At 39.5% G+C, this 25,728-nt stretch overlaps 1 protein-coding gene across 1 annotated transcript; it reads right to left on the minus strand.

Moving 5' to 3' along the window:
* Positions 1-574: 574 nt before the first annotated feature.
* gnsa (glucosamine (N-acetyl)-6-sulfatase a) lies at positions 575-22,850 on the minus strand. The gene is made up of 14 exons (XM_055650783.1): positions 22,475-22,850; positions 21,951-22,010; positions 21,433-21,639; positions 19,347-19,412; positions 18,938-19,036; positions 15,245-15,412; positions 14,729-14,811; positions 14,512-14,630; positions 13,431-13,534; positions 10,756-10,857; positions 9,640-9,747; positions 7,512-7,622; positions 5,956-6,116; positions 575-2,724 (listed from the first exon to the last, which is right to left on the minus strand). The coding sequence occupies exons 1-14, from the start codon at positions 22,610-22,612 to the stop codon at positions 2,652-2,654; spliced, it is 1,599 nt and encodes a 532-aa protein (XP_055506758.1). The 5' UTR covers positions 22,613-22,850; the 3' UTR covers positions 575-2,651.
* Between the last annotated feature and the right edge of the window lie 2,878 nt (positions 22,851-25,728).

Consider the following 25,728-nt stretch of genomic DNA (forward strand, 5'->3'; position numbering starts at 1 on the left):
TGAGAAATCCTCATAGATCAGAGCATTTTCAACATTAAGGGAAACTTCAAATTTTCATTTAAAACTGAAGGAATATTCCAATAATATCTGAATAAGGTCAGATATTTAAAAAAAATGTGTTTATTTTAATATTCCAAATGCAATAATAGCTAGACAAATCTCATTTACATTGGAAATTGGTTCATTAATATTGGGAATCAACCTTCTGAAGTGGGTTCATTTTTAAAATCCATTTCAAAGCAGATTTCCAACTGAAGCCTATTACTTTTCAGCAGGAAGATAACAAAATAAATGCCTGACACAAAAATGTGTCGGACATGTCAGGCTTATGGTACATAGGTATTGGAAAGGGCAAAATACATATCATCAGAATTAACAACATTACATGCATAGCTGCCATATTTGGCATCATTTCATTCTGGGAGCTACCTCTAAGAATGCAGAAATAACAATATTCTCAACTTGAAAAGAGGCCCACTCTTTCTATTGGATGATGCCAACATTAAGACTCTACATTGTTTATTGTTAGTGGTGCAAGTGAGGGGGGTGTGTGGCAAGATTGAAAGACTCAAACTTCAAATTGTAAAGTAGTTTATTAAATAAGTGCAAGGTTTAAATTAAGCCATCATATATACACAATCTCAAAAATACAGTCAAGGGCACTTAAATCATCTTTGGAAAAGGCATGATCTCAATTCAAAAATCCACCATACAAGTGCCTCAAATCGGAACCATCCTAATAATATTGTTTATACAAATGGTTATCCAAAGTGCATAATTTACTTGTTTAAAAAAAAAGTGAAAACAGTTTCAGACTGAAAATACAGGATTTGTAATCAGTAATGCAATAATGATGTGCAAAGTTTTGAGCCCCTGCATTCAATGGCAAATCAAATGTGCATGATTACTTACTGAAGGATTAACAAATACACCAGGCAAAAGGAAGACCTTAGTCATCAAGCATTGCTCATTAAACTTCTTCACTAGTGCGCGTTAAACTTAGGCTTCTACCCTAGATGCATTGTGTCAATTATATACTAACCATTTATGCCAGTGGGAAAAAAAAACAGCTTAGTCGCAGTTTGTTTGCCCTTCAGATAATTTACATTGCTTCAGCATACCACTCAGAATTTTAGTTTGCTCTTTTAACCATATAACTATCAAGCAAAGCCTTGCACAACACAGTTGGAATAATCAACAATATGTAAAACAAAGTAATAATTTTATCCTTGAATACAAAGACAAGATATTCTGATAGTTTATACAACAGTGCAGGATACAATGAAGTGGTTAGTTTGTGTAAAACTGAACAATATGCCAGCACTTGATAGACAAAGGCATTTTGATAGCCATGTGGCAGATAGTGGATAGTGGATAATGCTGTGGTTCTGGCAGTATTTTGTGAGCAGTCATGAGCTACCGAGTCAGATCCCGATGTTCAGCTGGGAAGGAAAATGTGCAAGAACACAGATCCAGCAGGTTTGATATCATCCAGAAGTGGGAGACTCAAAATCAGTGCAATTTATCTAAACTGTCACTTGAAAGTAATCATTTCATGCCTGTGGAATCCGGTTTTAAAGACAGAATTCTGAACCATATGGATATTATACTCTTGAAGCACATCAAGCGTAATAGAAAAATTAAGGGCGCATTTCCCCTTTGATAATGAATAATGCATATTGGAAATAAACTTGACAGATACCAATGTGACGGAACAAAATCACTTATTTTCCAAGGATGCAAGGAAATGGGGAGGTCAGAGGAATAGTCACAGCCAAAAAACTAAGAAACCTTGTAGCCCTGGAAACAGTGGAGGTCAAGTCTGTTTATGACCTTTGGTTGGTAATAAAAACAAAAACAGCTGGGGTAGAACAGAAATAGTACCATTGTGCCGAAAATGATATAATTGTAGAGCATTTAATACTGGAGTGTTTGAACTCAAAGACAAAGTCTCAGATTAATTTGCTTCACACCAGTCTGACCCAAGTGTCAATAGAAAATCCCATTATTCTTCATAGTAAAATATTCTGTTCCCTTTTGAGACAGGGAATGAAAAAGAGAATAAATCTAACATGGAACCAAATTTGAGTGTTTGATCAATTATTTTCCTTCCAAGCATAGTGAAAATTCCAGCACAGTGGAACTGAACAGCCCTTATCAAATTTCTGCTGTTTATAGGTTATTCCATTATCTTTACAGTGAAGTTTGTTCGGAAGTTACATGCAAACTGAACTATTAGCACAAAGATCATGCTATGGTGTTCAGATACAGGAACTTAGTTTGAAACGTCATACAATACCCACCAGATGACAGCCAGTGGCTACTAGCCGGCAGATAACAATTCACGCAAGCAACCCAGAAGCTTAAACTGTCTGATTTGGGTCATATCTCATATGAGAAATTTGTGCATTCTTTCCTTGAAATTAAAGACAATAATTCTTGCAAATAAATAGTGGTGCTGCAACAGAACTAACAGTATTAAAAAATGCCTGAATTACATTTCCAGTGGGCCTTTTTTTACCATTATGTAATATTTCAGAGGACGGGGATGAATCTGTGATCGGAAAGGAGGAGAAAAACAATACAATTTCTCACAATTTAGATCTACCCCGCAGAAAAGGAAGGTGCATATCATAAATAACAAACAGACCTCATACAATTTTATGGAAGAGCTTGGTTGCAGTGGGTCCATGATGGAACATTAGCCTTGGGTCAAATCTGTACCTAAAATACAAAATACCTTGTTAAATTGCATAACGATCCAACAAAGTGTCATTAATGTTACCAGGATAGGCACCATAAAAAGCATTCAGCATACATGGATGAACAAGGTCCTTCACCTCTTAGTTTAGTCAAATACAGCAGCAGAGTTAGTGTGCCTGCGTTTGTTTTCAGAGGTTTTACCTGCTACTTTGGCCCATTAAAACTGTAATGTCTCAGTTTGTTGGGAACTGGCAACTACGCTGAAAAATACAAGAGCTAGACCAAAGTGGAATATCGTGAAGAAAGTTTACTTTCAGGTACTGTAACATATCAATTAGCAAAGTGGAAATCAACAATGTAAAAGGGAGGGGAGAATCTGACATTTGCAATGCAGGCCACTATGGAACTCATACAGAATAGTTTCATGGAAAATTTGTCGACAGAATTAGATATTGAGGCAGTAGGAAAATGAAAAATTTCTCATGGAAACTGCATCCACTTTCAAAGCATGAAGGTACGATGTAAATATCTAATGAAACTATGACAGTTGAGATAAGCAGTTATCTGCACAGTCAGGAAAATAGTTATATTCTGCAACAGAATAACTCTCAGATTACATATACAGGGCCCTCCATAATGTTTGGGACAAAGACCCATCATTTATTTATTTGGGGCATAGACCCTATCACTTATTTGCTCCACAATTTGAGATTTGTAATAGAAAACAAAACATGTGGTTAAAGTGCACAGTCAGATTTTTTTTAAGGGTATTTTTTTTATACATTTTGGTTTCACCATGTAGAGATTACAGCTGTGTTTATATATAGTGCCGCCGCCACCCCCCCCCCCACCCCCATATCAGCGCACCATAATGTTTGGGACACATGGCTTCACAGGTGTTTGTAATGGCTTGTGTGTTTAAATGCCTCATTAATGCAGGTATAAAAGAGCTTGCAGCACCTAGTCTTTCCTCCAGTCTTTTCATCACCTTTGGAAACTTTTATTGCTGAGGAAAACATGAGGATCAAAATTGTGCCAATGAAAGTCAAAAAAGCTATTATGAGACTGAGAAACAAGAATAAAACTGTTAGAGCCAAACATAAGGCTTACCAAAATCAACTGTTTGGAACATCATTACAAAGAAAGAGCACTGGTGAGCTTACTAATCGCAAAGGGACTGACAGGAAGACAAGGAAGACATCCACAGCTGATGACAGAAGAATTCTCTCTATACTAAAGCAAAATCCACAAACACCTGTCCGACAGATCAGAAACACTCTTCAGGAGTCATGTTTGGATTTGTCAATGACCACAGTGTGCAGAAGCCTTCATGAACAGAAATACAGAGGCCTCACTGCAAGATACAAACCACTGGTTAGCTGCAAAAATAGGATGGCCATGTTAAAGTTTGGCAAGAAGTACTTAAGAGCAACCACAGTTCTGGAAAAAGGTCTTGTGTACAGATGAGATGAAGATTAACATATCAGAGTGATGGCAAGAGCAAAGTATGGAGGAGAGAAGGAACTGCTCAAGATTGAAAGCATACCACCCCATCTGTGAAACAGTGGTGGGGGTGTTATGGCCTGGGCATGTATGGCTGCTGATGGTACTGGCTCACTTATCTTCATTGATGATACAACTGCTGATGGTAGTAGCATATTGAATTCTGAAGTGAATAGACACATCCTCTGCTCAAGCTCAAACAAATGCCTCAAAACTCATTGGCTGGCAGTTAATTCTACAGCAAGACAATGATCCAAAACAAACTGTTAAAGCAACAAAGGAGTTTTTCAAAGCTAAAAAATGGTCAATTCTTGAGTGACCATCATTCACCCAATCTGAACCCAATTTGTTAATATTGGCCAAAGTAGAGATATATAAAATGGAGGATCATTGAATCTGCAGAACATGTTTGGTCAATTTCTGTGTAAAACTGAAAGCTGCAAATCAGTGCCAGGAAGTCTAGGTCCTAGATTGAACTATCAGATAAGGTGAGGTCCAGATGTCGTCTCTATTGTTAAAATATATGAGGGCATTACAGAAGAAACCCAGAGGTGTTGCAGATGCAGTAGTATGATTGGCTGGCTGAAGGATTGGAAATACTGTTAATAATGTTGCAAGGTGTTTGTGTTACTGTTTGATGATTGGCTGAAGTGTGAAGCCTTGTTTGAATTGCTCATACTCCCCAGGAGAATGTTGCATTACTTGATTGCCTTCCAGAAGCTTTTGTAGAAACATTGTAATGGGATGCTTTGTAATTGGGTTGGTGAGCTGTCAATAACACCTAATGTAATCGATATCTGTGATTGGTTTGCAAGGGCAACCACCCCCATGTAGATCTGCCCCACAGGGTTCGATGACCTATAAAAGGTAACCCCCACGAGGTTCGTTGTCGATCTTTTGGAGGAGCGCTTGGGACTGCGTAATAGTTTGGAAATATCTGCTTCCACTAGGCTGAAGGGCTTCGACAAGCAGAAACAAGGATCGATCCCACTGTGTGGTTAGGTATCGTATAGGGAATTCGTTACTGTTTCATAAAATAAAAATTTAGTGGTTCAGTGTTTTACCGAACTAGACTAAGGGGGGGGGGGGGGGGGGGGGGGGGGGGGGGGGGGGGTTTAAACTCTGGGAGCATAATTACACATTGAGAATGCCTTTTATATGCTGAAAAGAACTGAAGTGGACTAGCCCCTAAAGCAAGCATAAGCTAAAGATGGCTGCAATACTGGCCTGGCATCACCAGAGAAGACACCCAGCAACTGGTGATGTCCATGAATTGTAGACTTCAAGCAGTTATTGAATGTAAAGGATATGCAACAAAATACTAAACTTTCATTTACATGACATTGCTGTCCCAAACATTATGGTGCCCCGAAATGGAGGGGGGAGGGGGGAGAAACTGTGAAAACACTGCTGCAATTTCTACATGGTGAAACCAAAATGTATAAAAATAACCTTAAATAAAATCTGACAATGTGCACGTTAACCACATGTGATTTTTTCTATTACAAATCTCAAATTGTGGAGTACAGAGGCAAATAAATAAATGATGGGTGGGCACATTATGGAGGGCACTATACTTACATACAGATGCTACTTAAATGCTTAGTTGATATTATAAACTAGAGCAGCAAACAGAGAAAGGAAGCTGTAACTACCTCTCACTTATTATTGGTAAGACAGCATAAAGAGAGCAACAGAAGTGTTGCATTAGCAATTGTTGTGCACTTAGTGATTATAAGCATGCTTTACCTTGGGTCATATACCCCTGGCGTATGGCACGTTGATCCAGAACAAGACTGTAACATCATTAGACGATGGTTCATCTTCTCAAGAATTTCTTGATCAATACTCTTTGCTATGTTCTTGATCTGGTGTGGATCAGACGTTAGATTATAGACTTCCACAAAAACCTAAATACAAAAAGAAAACTTCAGTTCATGGAATTTTTGGTTTTGCTTGCTGCGATGAAAACTGTTCAACTACCAATATTGTTGCTGCACTTACTACTGTAGTTAACTATGCACTGCAAACATCACTGCCTCAAGTCTCCATTTTATCCACATTTCATTAACTATTAATGAAAACTTATTTCCTCAGAATCATTTTTTAATAATTAGAGAAATGGCACATGAAACTTCACATGCCACTGACAATAAATTGCAGCTCAAATAAAAAAAGGTAGATTAAATAATTAGCCATAGTAATGCCAGAACATAGTAATAATTATGTTAGTAGACATTTTCCAAATGCACATAATGAACACATCCACATTCACTACCTGCCACCCATCATCCCTGCCCCTACCATCTGCATCCTGCAATGATAATTCATGGGTGTTTATCAAAGCACAGGACAGGTAGCCAAAATACAACAAATGCATTTTCTACTTTAAGGCAAAACAAGTCAGATTTATCTGAAAGGATACTCAATTTAGTACACAGGATTGAATTTACTAGTGCAGTTATGCCAATTCTACCTTCATAATCATTGCTATCCAATGCTTCAAAGCCAGTCATGTTAAATTTAGGTTACTTTTCATGGCACCTTTTACCCTTTTATTCTACCACTCTTTCAGCTACTGTAAGTAGGTAAGATTAGAAACTTTGAATAATTGAGAATTGAATGCAGAACAATTGCTACTTCATTATAGGAATTCTAAGCAGATCAAGACTGCCCATTACAAATCAGATATAAACGTTACAAATAGGCAAAGAGGTCGGCCACTCAGCCCCTCAAACCTGCAGTATTTCAATAAGAAAATGGTTGATCAGATTGGAATTTCATTTAAATATTTCTGCCCTTCCCAATAATTTTTCAACCTCTTGCTTAATATTAATATCAACCCCTGCTTTAAAAATATTCAAAGGGTGTGCTTTTGTTGTCCTACAAGGACAACTGTTCCCAAGGTTCGCGACCCACAGAACCATATAGAACATAACATGTAGTTTCATCAAGTACAATTAGAATTCCAACTCCTTTCTTGCTGTAAATGCTTTTCATTTGATTTACTCAGGTTGGGAGAAAGAAAATGTTCATCAGGACCAGTAATCTGAAGTTGGCCTGCAACCACAAACGGCATCATAGGGCAGAAGCTTTATCTTCAAAAGCTAGCCATAAACACCAATGAAATTGCCGTAGATTATATTTCAACCACAATGATAAATGTCAAAGCAATAATTAGTATTACAGTTGCATGTCAGAAATAATCCCAACTGGGCCTATGCAGTTGAAATGGCCAAACCACAAGAGAAAAAATACCATTTATTAAAAGGGCAAGCAATTCTCCATAGCACAACTGCACTCACCTCACTATCATCAAATTCACAATACTGCAGGTCAGTTGAGCCTGCAATTGTTCTCACACATGCATAGGTGTTATTATATGCATCTTCACATACACAGTCAGGGAAACAGTCCTGCAATAAAAGGTTTGATACATTGAGGCAAGATACTGATATGGAATGATACATACACAGAATATGGCCAATTGGTCCAACATGTTCAAATTAGCGCCCTAATAAATTCCATGTGGTGCTATAACTTACTCTCCCTAAAAACTCATGAACGTCCCTTTAATGTTTTTGACACCAGTCTACACCAGCAGCCACCAAAAGAATATGAAGAAAGCAAGCCTTACTCGTTCACACATGGTAAAATATATAAGCTCCTGAGCACCATCAACTATATTCAAATAAATGCGTAATATCACAGGCACTACTTTGTAAAGGATTTGAGGATTGCAAACAATCCCCAGGAAAGCCAACGGGGGAAGCTGAAGTTTCTTGCATACATCATAAATATCCTTAGGAAGTTTTCTCGGTGTTATCATCAAATCACAGGCTCCTTTCAGGTTTGGAAATGCACCTTTGAAAATATTTTTATATAATTTATTGGAATTGAATAGGCCACATGATACGGATGGCTAGGCAGTGATGGCTCTCTCTGCTAGTTCCAGCACACACATAAATGCATTCCTTGTGACCCGACATGCACACAGCAGTGCAGACGTTCGGGGCCATTTGAGGTCCAATGCAGCTGCATCTGGATTGGACATTAAACCTAGGATTGTTATGGAAGTATGCAGCTGTGGAGTCAGAGTTACCTAGCATTGGTCAGACCTTCGGCTCAATTCATCCATAATGAAGATATCTAATAGAGCTAGTCCCATTTGCCCCCAGTTTGGCTCGTGCCCTCAAGATATACCTATTGTAATTGCACTCACCTTAGCCTCATTTAACCATCACCCACTGTCTGTTAAGCCTCTTACCTCCCCCCTCGGCCTATGCCAATCATAACTGGCACACAAATACACTTGGATGTCTCTGATGAGCAGACAATGGGAAACAGTGGAAAAGGCCTTTGATCACGAGGATGTTGGGAGTCATTAAGCCAGAAAAGGTAAACACAAATCACTAAAATCCTGCTGGATTCGGCAACGGTTTCAAAAGTTATTCCATGAGAAATATATTCCTAAGCGACATGAAAGAACACAATCACACAGTCCGATGCTGAAGTTAACAAATCAACTCCTGATGTCTGTAAAATGGAAGATGGAGTTTGTAAATGGAGATATGGCATTGCTATTGCTTCAGCAACAAGATCAATACAGCCTCTCATATTTGAATGAGACATACACAGAATTACCATTAAATTCTCATTTTGAATGTTTAAACAGCAGGGGAAATTCAGCAGCTCTCTTAGCACATGGTTCCATTTTCATCAGCGCTGAGGTTTGTCCGATCAAAGATAGTTGGAGCGTCTCCAATGAGGCAGATAGTAGTTCAGGACTGCTCTCTATTTGTGGCTGGATGGTTCAGTTCAGTCACAGTGGTGCAGCGGTAGAGTTGCTGCCTTACAGCAAAATGCAGCACCAGAGACCCGGGTTTGATCCCGACTACGGATACTGTCTGTATGGAGTTTGTACGTTCTCCACGTGATCTGCGTGGGTTTTCTCCACGATCTTCAGTTTCCTCCCACACTTCAAATCCGTTCAGGTTTGTAGGTTAATTGGCTTGGTAAATGTAAAAATTGTCCAGTATAAAATTGTCCAACTGAGTGATGCTCTACCTAGAGCTTTTCAGCGCACTACATCCAGATCCAGTTGCCTGATAACAGCTGGGAAGAAACTGTGCCTGGATCTGATGGCGTACGTTTTCACACTTCTATACCTTTTGCTCGATGGGAGAGGGGAGAAGAGGGAATGGCCAGGATGAGACTCGTCCTGATAAAATGCTTTCTACAGTGCATCTGTAGAAGTTGGGGAGAGTTGTTGGGGACATGCCGATGTACGCATCATGCAAATACACTATGGAGAAAATTGCAGCAAAGCACAAACTGTCTTGAATATACAGTTTAGTAACTGCAACTAGACGTGTTTAAACCACGTGTAATGCAATTCCCTACTAATAACAGTGTCAAAAACAAGGAACTTACGGTCACCCCAGGCCCTAACAAGGGGCAGGTTGGATCACTTTTATTTTGTCCCTCTCCTTGATACTCCACAAGGAGGTCAGTCCTCCATGTCACATTTGCCACCTTATTCTGATGAATGGGAAAGTTAGTCAAAGTTAGGGGTTTAAATATATTGCAAGCAAATACAGATATAAAACCCAAAATGTTTCATGCTTATCAAGTCTAGGTTTATTATCATCCTACTTTATCATTCAATATTTGTAGCCAAAATAAAACAAATCAACTAACAGCTGATGAAATCAGTTATTTCACACGATTATGCTTATTAATTGTAATCAGTTTGTTTAGTTTATTGTCATGTGTGCCGAGATACAGTAAAAAGCTTTTGTTGTGTGCTATCCAATCAGCGGAAAAACAGCACATAGAAACATAGAAAATAGGTGCAGGAGTAGGCCATTCGGGCCTTCGAGCCTGCACCGCCATTCAATATGATCATGGCTGATCATCCAACTCAGTATCCTGTACCTGCCTTTTCTCTATACCCCCGGATCCCTTTAGCCACAAGGGCCACATCTAAGTCCTTCTTAAATATAGCCAATGAACTGGCCTCAACTACCATCTGTGGCAGAGAATTCCAGAGAGTTCACCACTCTGTGTAAAAAATGTTTTCCTCATCTCGGTCCTAAAAGATTTCCCCCTTATCCTTAAACTGTGACCCCTTTGTTCTGGACTTCCCCAACATCGGGAACAATCTTCCTGCATCTAGCCTGTCCAACCCCTTAAGAATTTTGTAAGTTTCTATAAGATCCCCCCTCAATCTTCTAAATTCTAGCGAGTACAAGCCAAGTCTATCCAAGTAGCCCCAGAAATAGTGGATGCATTACTGATCATTTTTCAAAACTCTTTAGATTCTGGAGTAGTTCCTGAGGATTGGTTTGAGAACATGTTTGAAATAGAGCCATTTACAATGTATAGATACACAAGGGAATAATGTTTAGTGCAAGGTAAAGCCAGCAAAGTCCGATCAAGGAAAGTCAGACGGTCACCAAAGAGGAAAATAGTAGTTCAGATACTGAAGAATTAGCCATGCAAGTACGTAATGCATGACAACAAGCAGCTATAGTTAGTCAAACTTACCAGCAGAGGCATGAGAGACATGCCATCCATCCTAGTCTTGTTAATATCATAGCCAGCGATATCCAATATTGTGGGAGCCAAATCAATATTTGCTACAAGCATCTGATGGAAAAAATATCTTGATTTAGAGTTTTGCCACAATCTTTCCAACTTAAAAAAAATGTAAGTTGAAGAGCAAACAACTGAGAACTGGCTGTTAAATTCAGAGCTTATCAGTAGCACACAAATCAGCAGAATATGATAAAGTCGGAATTTAGAACCATGAAAAATAACATCTTGTGATTAATTGTAATTGTAATTGTAAATCTTTATTGTCATTTCCTGAGTATTCGCATACCAAGAGGAAACAAAAAAACGTTGCTCAACCAGTGTCCATTCAGTTTGCATTAAAAAATAAATAGGAATTAAAATTAAAAAATACATGTCATGAACAAATTTAACACTCTACTAAACATTCAGCAGCCGTTCCGACCGGCAGTGGCACAACAGTGGCTCTGCTGCAGTGTGGGGGTTTGTGCGCGATACTTGGCAGGGGGCAAAGTCCATTTAACAGTCTTATAGCCTGTGGGAAGAAGCCGAGGAGCATCCTGCTGGTTTTGCAGCTAATGCTCCTGTACCTCTTCCCAGATGGGAGGATGGAGAAAATGTCATGCGATGGGTGGTAAGGGTCTTTGATGATGGAGATGGCTCTGTTGATACATCTCTTCTTGTATATGTCCAGCAGGAAGGGGAGTGGAGCACCAATAATCCTGCTTGCGGTCTTCACTATCCTGTCCAGTTGGTGCCGTTCGTACGCCTTGCAGCTCCCGAACCAGGAAGTGTGCTCTCGACAGTGCAGAACACAAAACTTTAGCTGAATTATTCAAAATAAAAGTTAGCTCCATGTATTTAAACAGGTATATTGGTTTCATTGAACAGAGGATCCTTATTATAATCTCTGGAACATTCACAGATGTTTGCAGATTGAACAAGTTGCTCGGTTCAAAAGTGAAGTGGGATTGTTGAAATATAGTGGTCCCGAGCAGCCCACCTGCAGCTGTAACTGCTCCCATTTACATTACATTCCCGCTGGAAGGTGGTTAGATTGGTGTTGATCACCGATCAAACGGCTACCACGTCACAAGGCATTGGAAAACTCCTCAACTCTGTACCAGTCAATCACTTTTGCCATCAGCGATTTGAATTTAGTCAGGATTTTTCAGCCCACATGGACCACAGTATGGGAACCTCTGGTTTAATGAGATCCTGGGAAAGACTGAGGTCTCGGGTTCAGCCATCCATTTGTAGATGGACAGCACTTCTAAACGAGGGAGAAGATAGGCACACAGAAACATAGAATGTTGACACCCGTCAATTTAATGGACAGCATTTCAAACAGCTTCCTTCAAGTAACAGTGTAATTTGCCATTTCACAAGATGCAACAAATAGTAGAAAGTCAGATGGGCCATATCTACTTGTACTTTAGAGTTGTGCATAAAGGAATTGTCTAATGATGCATACAATCATGGTAAATTAATTGTCATTTCCCCGCTAGCCAATAAATATCATGTATGTTTGGCTGCTTATTGGATGGAAGGTCTTTCAACATGCTACATGTGTATTGTATGCTCTCCATTTAACAGAAGCCGTTCACCAGGAGACCATAAAATGAGGGGCATGGGGATCCTCTGACAAAAATAAATAAATCAGTGTGGATGGGCATATGATCCAGAAAGTGTATTTTTTTTTGTTTAGATCATTTGAAGTATTTATTAAAAACTATTTGGATGGGTATAAGATAGTTGCAGCTCAAGAAACCTGTTGCTTGAATACAAATTGTTTTCAACTCAAAGATTTGTCCTCATCTGAACTCTCCTTAAAAGACCCTCATCTCACAGTGGAGATAGAGAAGCCACCTCACCATTTAATACTGAAGCCAATAATATTGTGTGGTTCTATTGGGTGAAAGGATGTTTTTGCTCTTTGGTTTGCAACAACAAATTGGCCTTTTTGTTTGTCAAATTAAACATGAACATCACTGTTACAATTTGTAGAAAAATACTTTTAGCATATTCTGCAATTTTACATGAATCAGTACATTGCTTTCTTGCCACAGCACCACTAAAGTTTGAATTATTGAATAAATTTATTGCAAATGAATCTGAACACCAATGACAAGACCATAATTAAAACTAAACTCTATGCCACATTTAACTCTTGTATCCATTTGTTCCCACATTCTTGGATAACAAAAAGGAATCTAGATGTTGGGCATTGCTTGCAAGTTTGGAGAGCAGGGAGTGTGGATAGCCTTTAATGCTGGCATCATCAGCACAGATGAGGCCATGATCATCCTACATACAATGAGACCACCATGCAGTGTTATTTGCCATGGATGGTCTGCTGACCAACATAAATTGACAAGTGTTTGCCAAACAGTCCATGTCAAGTAAAAAATAAAAAAAATAAAAAAGATAGATGACAAGTTAGACATTCTGACCCTATAAATTAAGTCACTCCTCCGAAGACTGCTGTCAGAAAAAATTTCTTCACAACAAAATAATCACTGGCAGCGAATTCATACTTTGTTTTGTTTGTTTTTTAAGCATTGTGGAGATGACGAGACTGAAATAACATCTCATTGATTCCGTCACAAGTTCTTTTTTTATTTTTATAATCAGTGTGCATCACATACCTTATTACTAGTATTAGATTTGATTCCAGGTCCACGCACAAGCAATGGAACTTTAATATCAAATTCATATAGCTGTCGTTTGTCAATTGGCAAAGAAAATTGACCTAAAATTGATACAAAACCCTGTTAAGGTAGCTGAAAATGCCATTAAATCTAGATTGATTCATTTCATAAATATATATATTTATATATAGTTTATTTTCTGCAAATAAACACTCCAAAATAAACCTGTTCTGTTGCAGTCATCAACTTCTTAATATTTCTCTCATGCAGATATTGCCCGTCTGCTTTTAATTAAAGATTCATTTTACTCACCAAAGTTTCCTTTGGCACAGAATAAAGAAATGCTGTCTCAGTGTTGTATTATTTACAAGCAGCAGTTCTGGGATGTCACTGATAAATGATATCACGTTATAGACCTAAGCAACTGCAGATGCTGGTTTAGAAAGGACACAAAGTGCTGGAGTATCTCAGTGGGTCAGACAGCATTTCTGGAGGACATGGCTATGTGACGTTATGGGTTGGGACCATTCTTCAGACAAATTATAATTGTAGTTCTCACAAATATTACAGCAGAAGTTTTAAATAAAGATGGAGAAGCCTATTTGAACACATTTAACACCCAGCCATAATGCAGAATTCTACCTACTTCAGTTGCAATAGTGCATATTGTTATCCAAAAGTTTAGTTTAGAGATATAGCATGAAAATAGACCCTTTTTCTCACTGAGCCCATGCCGACAATCAATCACCCGTTCACACTAGCTCTGTGTTATCCCACTTTCACATCCACTCTACAAATCCGCACGTCTTTGGGATGTGGGAAGAAATCAGAGCACCCAGAAGAAACCCACATAGTCACAGGGACCGCTTTAAAATTTCTTAGCGTCAATACTATCCTACATGTAAAGTTCCGCTGCAAGAAAGACTCACCGATCAGTATCATACATACTTTGTCCTAAAACAGTGACAGACTTTTTCCATCAGTCTCCCATTCAATGATGCACAGTACAAGGAAGTACATATTGGGCATGGAATCTCATTGTGCAAGAGGACTCCACAACAAAGCTCAGATTTTTTACCTGTATGATAGCCATTATCAGATGTAAAGAAAATATAGGTGTTATCCAACTCTTTGACTGCATCCAACTTCTTTACTACTTTTTCCACGAGATCGTCCACTGACAACAATGTCTGCCATCTAAAGTGGGCCAAAAAAAACAAAAATCACCTGGAATTAGGAATTCATTTGCAAATCTTTTAAAATTAAAGAAATAAAAGCGAGCAAAGGCACTGTACCTTTTCCGAAAAGCGTTATCCAGAAAATTGATTGAAGAATTGGCCATGGGAGTCTTTGCTTGCCTGATCAGCCAATGTTTGTCCTGTGAAGAGTTCAAAATAACTAAATAATTAAGATAGGACTACTCTTTAGGAAAGGTTCATAGTTAAATACAGAATTGATGGACCAATATTTTGATGTGCAGTCACCCATAAATTGAAACATTTACCTTCTCATTTGCCCTAATAAGATCAAAATGAATGCACAACTAAGCTTTTATGGGATGTTCCATTAAAGATATGCTTTAGCTACCTCCACAGAAACACATCCAAAGCCAATGTCTTCCCTTTAGGCCATGCTTTGCTCACATTGCAGAGAGCAGATAGCAACATCAATATAACATCATTAATTTACCACCCACACTAGAAACTAGACAACTGGCTTGACAGTTAATATGATGCAAGAAATTAAAGCGAGTCGCGTGTATAGCTAAAAATGCCAATTTCATGACAAATCCACTGTTCAATACGTCTTACCTTTCCATGTATATTGAAGTTAGTGTTTCTTGGTGCTTTAACATTCAAAAAACTTTTTTCATATTGTGGGGCAGGAGTCCAAGGAGAGTGTGGTGCTGGAGTGGAGATCATCATGAAGAAAGGTGCATACTTGGGTCTGGAGTCCAAAAAGTCCAATGAAATATTTGACTACCAAATTAAAAAAGTGCATAAATTAAAGTGCGCCAGACGAAAAATTGTAAAACAATGTCACAGTATGTAAACACAAAGCATTACATAAATACACACCATACACTCAGTTCATTACACCATGAGATGCAATTTAGTTAAAATCTCTCCAATTTCTCGAGTTTAATTATCATACGGATTCTCTGCGCTGATTTACCATATGAGTGGATCTTAGTGTATTGAAGAGACCATATCTAATTAGACTAGTAATTCATTCTTGAACAACGTCAGTGTTGATCTCGCAAAATACACAAGGCACAAGATGCAAAGCAGTCAGGATAGTCAAAGTCATAAGGAGTAGTAGAGTTAGGCCATTCGGCCCATCAAGTCTATTCTGCCATTCAATCAAGGCTGATCCATCTTTCTGTCCCAACGCCTTTCTCCCCATAACCTCCGACACCTGTACTAATCAAGAATCTATCTATCTCTGCCTTGGAATGTGGAGCACCTGAACATTCACATGGAAAGGGAAATGGAAGAAACACTAAGTTCTAGGCTCAATTTAAAATTAACAAATGTAAATACACCCGATTGGGAAATATTAAAGTATGAATTGTAATTAACTATATTCCTGTTCAGCTTGTCAAAAACTGGAGCTCCAACTACGATAATGAATCCCAGCTCTCTCAGATGTAACATTGCTAGACTGATATCCTGGAACATCTCAGAGGAAGTGAAGCATGGCCAAAGTTACCTCCCTTTCCAATACAGTATGCAAAATTAAAAGGCCGCTCAACAAACATAGATCAACCAGAGCAGATCTCCCCCAGGTGGCATCTAAATCAATAACCCGATTCTTTTTTTTGTTATTGGAGCTTTGCAGGGTATAAGTAGTTGTCATCATGTTTACTACATTGTACTTGTCCTTAGTTTGGATGGATGGCACCTTGGGACACACTAACCCCACTGAAAGCCTGGTCATTAACACCAGTTTCTTCTAGTTGAAGAAAAGACTGGATACTGGGAAATAAAAACACACAAAATGCTGGAGTAACTCAGCGGGTCAGACAGCATCAGTGGAGAAAATGGATAGGTGATATTTCAGGTCACGGGGTGGGGGGGTTGGGGGCGCTCGCAACAGATGACCTCGGGCATGGAGGTTCCTCGTAGGCTGATTGTTGACGAGATGGTGTGTGCCTGAGGGATAGAGAGTTGGGAATTGCAGAACTGGTTAATGAACTTTTAGCAGAGGAAGGGGGTGGGGCCGGGAGGAAGAGATGGTGGAGGGAGGCGGAAGCGGAGGCATTTGTGGAGGTTACCTGATATTTGACAACATTCATACTGCTGGGTTGCGAAATACAAGCGAAGTACAAAGTCCTGTTCCTCCAATTTTCACGGGGCCTCTATGGCAATTGAGGGTAGAAAGGCCCATGTGAGAATGGGAAGGAGAGTTGAAGTGATTAGCAACCAGGAGATCCAATAGGCCTTGGCGAACCAAGCATATGTTTTCAGTGACAAGGTTGCCAAGTCCGTGCCTTGCCTCGCCAATTTACAGGAGCCCAAATCGAGAACACTAGATGCAGGAAATGAGGTAAGAGAAGGTGCTTGTCAAACCTCTGTCTCACCAGGAAGGACTTAAGAGTTCTGGATTGAGTTGGGGGGAGGGGGGGGGGGGGGGGGGGGGGGGGGGAAAATACAAGAACAGGTATTGCATCTCCTGTGGTTGCAAAGTACCTGGGGATGGGATGGTTTGGGTGGGAAGGGATGAGTGAACCAAAGAGAGACAGAGAGTGGTCTCTGCGAAAGGCAGAAAAGTATGATTAGTGATGGGATCACCTAACTGCAATGGCAGATGATGAGTTTGAAGTGGTGGCTGGTGGGGTGAAAGGCGAGGACCAGGAGAATTCAGACCTTGGGGAGAGGGAGTGAGAGCAGAACTTTGACACCGAAGAAGCATGGGCGAGGGAACCATCTTTGACAGCTGGCGGAACCACAATGGACCCTGGGAAATATTGGTCCCCAAAAATCTTTTTACAGATTGCTCAGGAATGGATTGGAAGATAGAAGCTTTCCACCAAACCACATCACAATAGTTCACTCAAGGACAATAACCTTTCCGTCATTGTCAGCAAGATGAATGAGCTAGTTATTGATTTCGGGAAGCATGCTGGAACAAATGCCACAATTGGCAATAACAGCGCCAAAGTGGAAAATGTTGAGGGAGCTTCAGGTTCCTTAGGATTAATATTACTAACAAATTGTCACGGACAAACCACAACAATGCAGCAGTCAATACCTCGACTTCCTGGGGAGATGGAAGAAATTTGGCACATCTCCAATGACTTACAAACTTCTGCAGATGCACCCTAGAAAGCACACTGTTGGGTTGCACCACAGTTTGGTTTGGGACTGCAAGAGTTATAGATGTGGCTCAGTCTCACTCAGAAATCAGACTTCCCACCATTGCCTCATCTACACTCAAGGCTGCCTCAGAAATAATAACAGCCAAAATAATCAAAGACTTGTCCCCAAACTGGTCCTTCCTTTCTCTGCTTCCGTCAGGCAAAGGGGTGCAGAAGTTTGAAAGAGTGCACCACCAAACTCTGGTCCTCTCCTCTTAACATTCTTCAGAACTATCCTTCCACAAGCTAGAACACTGTCAGATTCACCCTTTGTCTATGGAACAAAAACACCATAATGCTAATGACTATATTCTGCGATCAGTATCTTCATGTTTTTTTGTTTTTTTTTTTTAAACTTTTGCTTGATTGTATTTATGCATGGTAAATATTGTATTTATGTATTGGTAGACACAAAATGCTGGAGTAATTCAGCAGGACAAGCAGCATCTCTGGAGAGAAAGAATGGGTGACGTTACACGTCGAGACCCTTGTTCAGACTGAAGGGTCACAACCCGAAACGTCACGTATCCCTTCTCCCCAGAGATGTTGCCTGTCCCGCTGAGTTACTTCAGCATTGTGTCTACCTTCGATTTAAACCAGCATCAGCAGTTTTTTCCTACACTGTATTTATGTATGGTATGTCTGATACCGTGACAAAGCTTTTCACTGTACCTCAGTACATGTGACAATCATTACCCTAAACCCAGCTGCTGAAGTGCATTTGCTTAGTTTAGTTTATTATTATCACATATACCAAGGTACGGAGAAAAGCTTTTTGCTGCGTGCTATCCAGTCAAAGAAAAACTATGCACAATTACAAACAAGCCGTCCACAGTGTACAGATAAAAGATGCAAGATAAAGCCAAAGAAAGTCCCATTAAAGATAGCTCAAAGGTCTCCAATGAAGTAAATGAGGTCAGGACAGCACTCTCACTAGTGAGGGACGGTTTAGTTGCCCGATAACTGGGAAGAAACTGTCCCTGAATCTGGCTGTATGTGTTCCAAACTTCTGTAACTCTTACCTGATGGGAGAGGGGAGAAGAGCGAGTGGCATGCTACTGACATCATCAGGAAACTGGTGGTCGCTGCTTAAATAGTTTGTACTGCATTCTCTATTAACAAAACAAATGGAGATGAGACTTACCAGTAAATCAGTTAGGTAATCTTGACTATAGTTCTGCCCATGATGCTGTAGTTTTCCATTGACAGAAAGCGAGTAGTTGTAATATTTAGAATTCTGCACCTGAAAACAAAAATAACAGTCAGCTTTGGGATGACACTCAAACATTGTCCCCCTGCCAAACTTGTAATTAATAAATCACCAAAATAGCCATAGGAAGTTCATTGAAAATAATACATCATGTTCTCATTTCTTGTGAAGTTTATTGAACACACTTCTCATCGATTAGTATCCAACCCGCTAGTATTACTGAACCTCATTTGGAATCCAATTTCTTCAAAATTCCCCCATATGGTTACTTTACAGGCTTATGAAAATTATACATTCAAGCAGGTGATTTGAGGGTAAATGCAAACTCATTCCAAGCACCTACCAGAGCATGCCAGTAATCCCAACCTGGTGGAACATGTTCAACTCCACCTGCAGACTTGGATCCGTACTGTGGAGAAAGCAGTGCACAATGTATCATCCTTGGTTCTGAAATACTTAAAGCACAATTTTATTTGCAGTGCAATTAATACTTTTGCCAGAAAATGCACAATAGAAGACAAGGAACATAGAAACGTACAGCACAGGAACAGGCACTTTGGCCGACAATGTCCGTACGGAATAGGTTACCACTTACCCACCTGCACATAATTCAAATCTCTCCATTTTTTTGCACATCCACGTGCCTTTAAGTATCTCAAATGCTACTAACGTATCAAGGTTCCATCACCCCCGGCATCGCATTCCAGGCACTCACCACCTTCTTAAAAAAAAAAAAACTTGTCCCACACATCCGTTAAATTTTGCCCCTCTCATCTTAAAGGTTTGCTCTCCGGTATTTAATATTTCCATCCTGGGAAATGGGTTTTGACAATCTAACCTATCTATGCCTTTCACAATTCTATATACTTCCATCAGGTCTTCCATCAACCTTGATGGAAATGAGATTTTAAAAAAACTCAATGTCAGAACAACTCTTAAAAGTATGTGCATAGCAATCTGTGGGGTGAATTTGTGGAATGGTCTGGAACAGGAGATACAACTTAGCACAAACATAATTCAGTTTAAAAAGATGTACAAAAACACTTTTTTAGAAGGATATTGGGATGAGTACAGTGGGATATTTGTTATACTGATTGTATTGGGAATGGTGATTATAAGGTGATGGGTTGTATATATGACTAAGAGATACTGTATAGTATATGAGGATTTTTTCTTTTCTTTTTTTTCTTCTCTTTTTTGTATGGTTGTAAATATTTGATTAGTGTATAAATGTAAATAATTTGGGGGTACATATAGCTGCTGGTATACATTTGCTAAATTTGTGTAAGATAATTATAACCAGTTGAATAAGGGGTGGGAATTAATAAGCTTTGTCTTCTTCCTGCTCCTTTTCAGACACATATGATTTCATTTATTTATAGATATTATTTATGACACTTTATAAATATTCTTGTTTTGTGTTTTGTATGCTGTTTCACACTTGCTTTTTATTCTGTTCGAAATAAAGAATTAAAAATAAAATAAAACTGACATTCCAAAGGAAAAACAAAAATCTGGATTTGTCCAACTTTTCCCTGTAGTCTCAGTCTGAAGAAGGGTCTCAACCTGAAACATCACCCATTCCTTCTCTCCAGAGATGCTGCCTGTCTTGCTGGCTATGACAGCATTTTGTGTCTATCTTATCATTGAAATGTGGTGGCATTGAAAAGAAAGTAACAATAGGGTAAAAGTGCAGATAAGGAGTTCAAGCATAACTGCATAGTTAAAGAGCATAATCAGCAGTTAGTTGTTCATTGTAACAAAAATCATCCAAATTCGTTCCCGACTTGCCTCACGGCTATCTGATAAAAGTTAACATTAACATGCAACTGTTCTATTTTTGGAGCTTCATCATATCTCATCAAAACAAATAGAAACATGGCAAGGACAGCAAAAAAGAAACAAACTGTCCTATGATTAAATGTTCTGAAAATATATTGCTAGCATCAGGGAATCATATTGTTCTTTATTTTTTAATTCATTAATTATGCCACACTATTTGGTGTGAATACCTCCATAAACTAAAGCACAATCCGAGTTACTCCAACTGTTTATGTTCATCTTCAGCACAATCTCAAATTTCAATCACAAATAAAAAAGCCACAAAATACTGGAAAAACCTCTAGTGCCAATCAGCATTCCTAAATACAGAAGTAAAAAGTTCAAAAACTGTTATAGATCAGATTTATTTTTTTGTGCACCCCAGTATTTTACTACTTCACCTTCCACTTTGGAAGGAATAGTTAGAAAACTGCTGAATATCTTTTGAAAAGCCCACCCTGAGCTTGCAAGTGGCACTCAAAGTAATCCACAGAGTCTCAAACAGAATACGATTACATATTAAACACCAAGTACAAAACAGCAAGCTTGCACTTTGTCTTGTTAATCAGGGTCAATAAAATTGCAATCACACAAAAATTAAACATTACCTCATTCAAATATTTTCCTGCAAAAAATGTTCGATATCCACAATGATTATGGAGGATGGCTGGGAAGGTGTTTGGCTCTTGTGTTTTCTGCCATGCTATACTACTGCAGTTTCCTTCCAGTGTATTATTAAATACTCGATGATTGTGTGGGTACTTCCCAGTCAGGATACTGGATCTACTTGGGCAACACAATGGGCTGGCCACATACTGCATAAACACAAACGCATATAAGAAAATAGACAGTGATAAGTGTACAATTGCAGTCTTTGGTAATATATATTTAAGCTTTTGATATTATCTATTGCCAACGTTATACTACCGACATTGAAACAAAATTAACAGGAGATGCAATATTTTAAAACAATAGTTAGTCAAGCAAGTTTTAGCACTGTGTAATCTGCTGATTAAGAGAAAAAAACATCAGAAATGTAAATCAATATTTTTAAATTATATATCAACACAGAAAGCAGGCCACTGCACAAATTACACGTTAAATCATTATTTTAAAATCAACTCACCACATTAGTAAAGGTTATTCCAAGGTCTCCCACAAGTTTCCTTGTTTTCTTCAATGGTGTCTGTAAAGGTGGTAAATATTCAAACTGGAGTACACTTAAAACATTCTACAATTAAAATGGCAATGTAAAGAGGTAGAGTCTCAAACTAGGACATTAGTCACAAGCAACACTTGCAGGGATTATAATATGTGGTTAGTTTCAAATGATCAACCACACACATCTTTAATGAGATCAGAAAATGCTGGAAATACTCTTCAGGACAGCAGCAGCATCAGTGTTAGTTGAAACAGAATTAACGACTCGTGTCAAAGCTGCCGTGTGTTCATATCATTTGCAGAATCTACACATTTTCAAATGTATTTTTATTTCCGGCCTACACTGCCAGCAGGCCTGAACGTTATGATAACACCAGCAGGCCCCATAACACGGTCGCCAGCTTACTTTGAGAGAGAGCGCTGCTACTTTAAAGCACTCTCTCTTGTCCCTCAGCCCGGGCTCGCTCTCGCTCTCTACCCTGGACTCACCATTCCCCCCAGGAGAACATCCTGGTCGTCGGTCAGGATCAACACCACGTTAGGTTTCTTCGAGCTGACCAGGGTGAAAGCGGCGACGTAGAGAAGCAGGAGAGTAAGGGCAGTGTATGTCGGGGATAGTGCAGCCATCGCGCTGTGCTGTGCTCCACTCCGCTCCGCTCCCACCGTAGACTCAGCGCTGCGCACTTCAGCGATTCACCAGTCACATACGCCCCCACACCGGGAAAATATCATCAGCTGATCACCAGCGGAAGGCCAGACCTCTCATAGGGCAACAACAACGAGCGGAACGTTTAATTTCCTCTAGGTTTTTTTTTTAAACTTTTAAGCATACACCAGTGGGCTGGATTCATTTAGTTAACAATTCAATGTCAGTGGCGTTCGCTGTAATTGCAACCTCCCCTGCCGGAAAGCGAAACAATTGTTTCCCTCCTTCGTTCAAGCGAGATATGAAGCAATGTTACGCAACTGCCCCCCCACCCAAACCAAAGATCTTATAGCTTCGCTATAAGATCTTTGCCAATGACTATCCCAGAGTCGCCTTTTGTAAATATACAAGGTAATTGATTTTTGGAATTGTTGTTGAGCAAAAAGCTTAGTTGACCGAGGAAAGTTAAAGGTTGTGAAATATTAATCCGCACGTAACTATGTATAAGGAAGGGAAATCGTAAACAATAACTAAAAAAACCTTAGATTAATATATTATAAAGATAATCGTATGTGTGCGTGTGTATACGTTTGTATGTGTGTGTATATTCGTGTCTGTGTATGCATATATATGTGTGTGTATAGGTAGACACAAAATGCTAGAGTAACTCAGCGGGTGAGGCAACATCTCTGGAGAGAAGGAATTGGCGACGTTTCGGGTCGAGACCCTTCAGTATTTATACCAGCATCTGTAGTTCTTTCTTACACATATGTGTGTGTGTGTATATATAGGAAAGAACTTCAACTTCAAGAATGCCCCGTCAACTGAGGCCCCCGACCGCGGGAGAACAATGAAGGGAAGAGATTTGAACTTCTTTTCGCAGTGAGGAATGTGAAGGTGTGGTGGATGTTTATTTCAAAATGTGTTTTGTGTGTTCCGTTGCTTTTGATTTGTATGATTGACTTGGCAAATGAAATTCCTCATATGTTGCAAAACATACTTGGCTAATAAAGTATTACCCAAGCTCATCACCAAATTCATGGACGTTTGAGACAACACTCATCTCTGCAACTGGATCCTCAGCTTCCTGACCAACTGACCACAATCGGTGAGGATAGGGGACAAATCATCCTCTACGTTGATCCTCAACACTGGTGCTCCACAAGGATGTGGTCTCAGCCTCCTTCTTTAGTCATCATACACCCACAACTGTGAGCCAAGTACAAATCGAACTTACGTAATTAACAAATTGGCGGATGTTACTATCGTAGTGGGCTGGATATCAAATAATGACGGGACGGAGTACAGGAAGCAGATTGAGAACCTCATAACCTGGTGTCAAAACAACACCCTTTCTCTCAACGTCAGCAAGTCAAAGGAGATAGCAATTGATGCCAGAAAGCAAAGCTGTACACAGATCCCGTTGCAGTAGAGATGGTTGAAAGCTTCAAGTTCCTAGTTGTAAATACTGTATCACCAGCAACTTGTCCTGGATTAGCCATATAGAAGCAATGGCCAAGAAAGTACACCAATGCCTCTACTTCCTTAGTTGGCATGTCCCCAACAACTCCCAACAACTTCTACAGGTGTGCCGTAGAAAGCATTCTATTGGGATGCTTCACAGCATGGTTCAGGAACAGCTCCAGCCACGACAGCAAGAAATTGCAGATAATTATGGACCCAGCACAGAACATCACGCAAACCAACTTCCCTTCCAGTGACTCCATCTACACTTCACTCTGCCACGGCAAGGCCATCAGCATACTCAAGGATGAGTCTCACCCCAGTTACTCCCTCTTCTTCCCTCTCCACCAGGCTAGAGATACAGAAGTGCGAAAACACATACTGGCATATTCAGGGATAGTTTCTTCCCAGCTGTTAACAGGCAACTGAACCATCCTATCAACAACTAGAGAGCGGTCCTGAGCTACCATCGACCTCACTGGAGACCAACGGACCATTTCTAATGGAACTTTACTGGACTTTATCTTATACTAAACATTATTCCCCTTATGCTTTATCTGTACAAGGTGAATGGCTAAATTGTAATCATGTTTAGTTGTTTTGCTGACTGAATAGCCTGCTACATAAAGCTTTTCACTGTACCTCAGTACGCGTGACAATAAATAAACTAACAAACGAAAAATAATAATACCAGACGTGAATTGTACATCTTTGAACGGTGTTGCCAAGCCTTGAAAGTGCAATTTATGTTAAGCCATAAAGACACAAAGTGCTTGAGTAACTCAGCCGGTCAGTAAATTCGCACAATGTATCAGAATTTTTACAAAAAGATGTCTTGTGCAAATTGGATTGAGTAGATAATGCATGCTAACCCCCTGTCAGAGTACAGTCAATATAGGAAGAAGCAATTTAGAAATTCTTCCTCTGAAAATGGCCCAAAACAACTGTGACAGGTAGCAAATCCCATCACCCAACTTTGCCAGCTGCTACTGCTTTGTGGGTTTAATTCTTTTCTGAATGCCTTGGATGTTCAGAAAATCTAAAATCCAAAAGACGTAATAACTAAATATTTGAGATATCAACAGAAGACTGTTTTAAAATAATTGTAGAATGTTAAAACAATTTCTCAAAATGTCCTGGCTGGTTTTTCCTATAATTCTCATTGATAAACTTTGGGGGCGAAGGCTGCAGACGCCAACAGGATTAACAAACTCATCTAGAAATCGGGCTCCCTCCAGGGGGCGGAGTTGGTCACTGGTCAACATGAGGAATACCTAAGCGGCAGACTGGTTCCACCAAAATGCAGTACAGAATGCCACAGGAGATCCTTCCTCCCTGTGGATATCAAACTATACAACTCCTCCCTCTTCTGTCGTAGGATAGACTGACTTCCATCCACTAATCTCCACGCCCACCTCTCCAATCTTTGTACTTTCCCAATCCTTTCCATTTATCATTTTAATTTCATGTTTCATGTATTTTGTGTTTTATGACTGTTGGCAGATCAATTTCCCTCCTGGGATAAATAAAGTTCTAACATATCATATACTAGTTGTAGGTATTTCCAACGTTGCCTATCTCCTTCGCTCCAAAGATGCTGCTGCACCTGTTGACTTTCTCCAGCACTTTTGTC

This window comes from Leucoraja erinacea, chromosome 19, assembly GCF_028641065.1.
Source record: "Leucoraja erinacea ecotype New England chromosome 19, Leri_hhj_1, whole genome shotgun sequence".
Lineage (NCBI taxonomy): Eukaryota > Metazoa > Chordata > Chondrichthyes > Rajiformes > Rajidae > Leucoraja > Leucoraja erinaceus.